Source organism: Corylus avellana, chromosome 11, assembly GCF_965113065.1.
Source record: "Corylus avellana chromosome 11, dhCorAvel1.hap1.2, whole genome shotgun sequence".
NCBI lineage: Eukaryota > Viridiplantae > Streptophyta > Magnoliopsida > Fagales > Betulaceae > Corylus > Corylus avellana.
In genome coordinates, this window is record NC_142500.1 from 547,614 (window position 1) to 553,139 (window position 5,526).

The window sequence follows — 5,526 nt, forward strand, 5'->3', positions numbered from 1 at the left end:
GATACACGACCGCACATTTATACATTGATATGTATGGACCATCCATGGTATTGTGGTCTAGAATATGGACATGAAATAGATGAAATAAATAAAAATAAAAAGACATTTTTTGTAAAGAATTAAATCTTATTGGAACTGTCTGTATCCAGTTCATCCTTGAGAACGTATCATATCGCGGATTTGATGAAATAGGATGAATTGAGACGGTATTTTTTCAAATGAGTAATTATTCTGAATATATTAACCTTTTTTTTCTTTTCTTTTCTTTTTTTTCTGATTACAGTAGGGAACAAAAGAAACATTTTTTTTTTTCCAACAATTTCTAATATTTAGTGAACCTTTGAGCAAAATTTGAGCCCAGATGAAGTTTTGACCATCTGTTAGGAAAAAATGAAATGAATGGACTGTAGAAATCCCAAGAAAATTCTTCAATTTCTGCCAAAAGCAACGAGTATTCACCTAGTTTCGTTTGGAAGAGAAGAAGGATCCCAAAGAATCGATCTTTCTTTTAGTTGTTGAATCTCTAGTTGATTGATCAATTTGTGATATTCCAAATCCTCATTACTAATGGAAAATGGCCACTGATTGATGAAAAGGTCCTTTCAATTAGCTAGAATTTGTTATTTGAAGGAAACTAAATCTTTGTGAAATCATATTTTGAATATTTCACTAACTTGCTCAAAAAACCCAATCCTTGTTTACACATTGGGATACACACAAAAAGTTCTCCGCTTGGAATCCTAAGAGTTCTTAATTTGCCCTAAAACAAGGAAAATGTTATACACCAACTATTTTCCAGGAGATGCTCTATAATCCATTTTGATCTTTATGTATGCAACTATAAATAAAAAATAAATAAGAAAAATACTATTCATCTGCTCTCTCCCTCCCAAAAAAAACTTGTCCGACCTCTCTCATTGGTGGTCAACCACCCAACCAAATATATGGAAGTGATCGTGACCACTCCCGATGTCTGATCTAGTAGTCACGACCAACAGATCTAGCAATCATAACCACTCTCGCATGGTGATTGAGGTGAATTAGGATCTACTCAATTTCATTTGAATGGGATAATATCTAGTTAGTTGTATTTTAAGAGTATTTTTGTCCCCTCAAAAAGTGAAAAGACAAAAATACCCTTCTAATATAACTAACTGGATAATATCCAGTTTAAATGAATTGAAAAGGATCTTGTTCCAATTGGGGAGGCGCCAAGTCCGTGACCAAGAAATGTATGCAAATTTTTTTTTTTATCACATAGTAGTACCATGTCATCATGTACAGAGAGTTTCACGTAAAAGTAGCATTACTCTTAAAAGAAGAATAATAGTTATGCATACAAATACAATCTGAGTTTTACAATTTAAAATAGCATTGAATTAATCACAAATGGCCGGTAATGCAATAAAATCACAATCAAAATAAAATGCATCATCCACATTTTTCAGTCATACATATGTAGCCAGAACATCCCCATAACATTTTCTCAGGCCGTCAAAACTGAGATGATATTGATGACTTTCCCTAAACAAAAATGAGAAAAGGGAGGATGCTAAGTCACCTTAACTTGGTCTACTTGGCTCGCGGAAAAATCAATTCAAACATAGTCACGGGTACAAGAAGCCTGACCCAATGAGAAACACAAATCTATACACACAGAACTTTTCTCTAGTATATTTATTTTTCGACAAAATTGAATAGTAACCAAAACTGCAGGGATTGAAAAATTCAATTCAATCCAATGCATGTGTCTCAGAAGCTGTGGTGCAATCAGCTATCATATGAGGAAGACAAAAATAAAGTAGTCTGGCAAAAATCTTGCCTGTTTCCTAGTGCAATCAGCTATCTGCATGTCTTCAACCTATTCGTTGGTAATAAATCATCCTCAGTTATTTCTAGAAAACACAAAAAGCTAAAAATATGTGCAGGAAGGATGGACAACAAGAGATATCACTACTAAACAAGACTGAACTGAAGAGTGATTTAATTCAAGGAATGCGTATTGCTTGATTGGTCCATGACTTTAGCTCCATATGCTTGTGGGAATCTGATTTGACAGAGAACACCTTGTTGATGTCAATGCGACTTCTGGCATAGATTTACCAATGGCACTCAATAGCAAATGTCCGGCTCAAAATTTTAATATTTTACAGATCTGGAGCAGATGTTCAGTGCCAATCTTGAGGTAACTCATTAAAAATCAGGGGATAGAAATAAACATTGACAATGTACTTACTGCTTGTCAAACTTCTGTGCCACAAGCTGGAAATGTTTCATCTGGACTCAATTAAACAATGGCTGAAACACCTTGTCCAGCCATGGGGACTATGCTTCAAGTTCACTTCCGTGGTAGCCCTTCAATTAAACAGCCATTGGAATAGCCATATCTGTTCTTAAATGAATAGCTTCTTTAAAAGATGACATACGCAAGTCCAGGTCCTTAGATGCAGTTTGCTTAATGCGAAAGGCTTCATTAGGCATACCAGCCTTCAAAAGGCAAGATATTAAAGAATTCACAGTAATGGTATCTGGAGCACAACCGATTGATAACATCTTATCAAAGATGCTGATTGCTTCAAACATTCTCCCTTTCATACAATGCCCAATGATGAGGATTGTAAATGTGACTTTATCTGGGTTACATTTCTTCTCCTCCATCTCTGCCACTATCTTATTTGCCTCGTCTACATTGCCAGCCTTGCAAAACCCATCAATTACAGGGTTATACATAAATGGTTTTGGAACAATATCACGCCACTTCATATGCCTCAAAAGGTCGCCAGCCTCATGCAGTCTATTTTCCTTGCATAAAGCATTTATAAGAACAGAATAAGTATACACATTTGGAGTCACATTTCTTGCATTCATCTCATCCCAAAGCTTCAAACCCTGATTTAACTGTCCGGCTCGACAATACCCATCAATTAGGGAAGTGAAGGTAACAACATCCGGAAAATAACCAAGAAATAGCATCCTCTCATACATGGCTGATGCGGAAACCACATTGCCCGCCTTACCAAAGCCATCAATGAGAATATTAAAAGTGATTGCAGTTGGTTTTATTCCTGAATTAACCATCTCATCAAAAAGAACAGAGGCCTCATCCATCTTACCCAACTTGCAAAACCCTGATATTACCGATGTATAAGTTACAACATTCGGTTTAAGCTCACTTCTTGATTTAACCTCCTTCAATAATTCATGCCCTCTATTTACCTCATTGACCCTACATAATCCATTTATAAGAGTGTTGTAGGTAACAACATCAGGAGAACAACCAAAACTCCCCATGTCATTAAAAAACACAAAAGCCCTATCAACTCCTCCTATTCTGCACAAACCTCTAATAAGAATATTGAAAGTGCAAGTATCCAGATGAGAATATGATCCCATATGCTCTCTAAATAAGCAAACGGCCTCGTCAACTAGATTCCTCTTGACCAACTCGTCCAATAACTTATTATACACAAAAGAACTTAATCCAATCTCATCAAACTGAACCTCAGCAAGCAATTTTTTGGCAAGATCAAACTTTCCCACTTGTGCATACGACGATACCAAAAATCCAACAACCGAACTATCAGGCAAATGCCCATCACTCCTCATGCAATCAAATACCATTTTCGCGGAATCGTAAAGACCCATTTGACATAGGGACCTCATAAGCAAATTGTAGGTGTTGAAAGAATGACTGACACTCAAACTCTCCCTACTGAACTCAAAGAACTTCAAGCCCAATTTTGGATTGTTTAACCGTCTAACAACCTCAAACGCAATCAACGGGGTCAAGTTCTTCCTCAAATGACCCAAACAAGTATCTGACAAATGCGAACGAACAAATAGAGTACAAACAACCTTAACAAACCAAGCCTCAGAGTTTCGGTTTAAGATTACCTCTTTGTCATTGAAAGGCCTGGACCAAGATCCTCCGTGGGCGAGACTATGGAAATGGGCAGTGGCGACCTTGGAGGCTCGAACCCAATGGGTACGGGTTGTGAAGAATAAGAGGGTCATCTGCAACGCCGCGCCATCACTAGGCTCAGCTCTAGGTTCACAGATATTCTCAATCACAATTCTCTTATGGTTATGACCAGAATTCCAACTGGGTTTTTGCTTTGAGTCCCTATTCTTCATGGGGATGGTAAGTGAGACAGATCAGAGTGAGGTGAGGCATATAAGATAAAACTAAGAGAAGCACTTTGAGCAGATATGGAGAATCATGGCACTGAAACTCGATGGTTTCAGATTTGGGAAGCCAAGCAAAGTCCGATCCGTTTCGTATACATGATTGATGACTCCAAGAGGAAATGCTGTGATGGTGAGGGCATTAGGGTTTTCAGCGGCTTTGGGATTTTTGTCACCGCCCCGCCAAGGAAGATTATCCAAGCTTGTGACCAATAGAGCGGAAGGGCTCAGCCGGGGGGCTCTTGGGCCGCGAATACGAGTTTCAACCCCATATACGAAGCCCGCTCAGCCGGACTTGTATTTCCTTTCCTATAAATAAACATACTTATTTAAATCTTATTTTTGAAAAATTAACATTTTATTACCTCAATATTTATGATTTTTATCAACCCAATATTTCCCACTTTACTCTTATTATATTTTACTGAGCATTTAAAAATGATAAATACTGTGACTAATGTACCAAGACTTCAATCATTAAATTGACAACATTTATTATACGTATGGTGTTATATATGTCACATTGTCAATTTATTTTATATATATATATATAACAAAGACAAATATAAAGGTGAATTGTAATGTCACGCTAGCATAGTGGGATAGTAGTATAGTCTATAACATTATTTTGATTACAATTTAAAAATAGTAACGCTACATACTACACTCACATTTCATTGGGTTTACGTGGTAATACCATCGGCCTTTAAATCAACTATTATTAACAAAAAAAAAAAAAAATCAAAAGGTTATAACCATTACCTAATCAATTTAGTAAAATATGGTGTAGTATATTAAATGAGTAGTGTTATATATTATAACCTTAACACATTTGGCTAATGTAACAGTGTTTATCATCCCAATAAAATTAGGGTAAGATAAAAGTGTAGTATATAACATTACTCTTATTAGCTAAATTAAAAATAATAGTTAAGAGTTTTTACCTTAAAATTCTTTTTTTAAAAAAAAAAAAAACAAAAAAAAATTCTCTTAAGAAATAGCTAAAGTTAAAGGCAAAAACCTAGTCAATACATGATCTTTAGGGATCACAGCTTCAAATTGCAATTTTAACAATTGAACCATAATTTTTTAAAGACTCAGTTTATTTCGATGTAAAATATTATCTTTATTTTTGGTATTTGGTAAGACCAAAAATTGTGGTCAAATCGATAATATTTTTAGTTGACCAAAAAACTTTCTTTTATTTCCATAAAATAGTTTTTATTTTTTAAAATTGTAAATAATTTTTCGAATTTAAACTTCTTCTTTTCAAATCGCTAGATCAAAAACAAAAAGCTGCTAGACTTTTACAAAAGTTTACTGAACCATCGTTGGAGTTTG

At 35.3% G+C, this 5,526-nt stretch overlaps 1 protein-coding gene across 1 annotated transcript; it reads right to left on the bottom strand.

The window, feature by feature from the left end:
- Positions 1–1,648: 1,648 nt before the first annotated feature.
- LOC132164920 (Pentatricopeptide repeat (PPR) superfamily protein) lies at positions 1,649–4,461 on the bottom strand. The gene has a single exon (XM_059575439.2). The coding sequence runs from the start codon at positions 4,132–4,134 to the stop codon at positions 2,362–2,364; it is 1,773 nt and encodes a 590-aa protein (XP_059431422.2). The 5' UTR covers positions 4,135–4,461; the 3' UTR covers positions 1,649–2,361.
- Between the last annotated feature and the right edge of the window lie 1,065 nt (positions 4,462–5,526).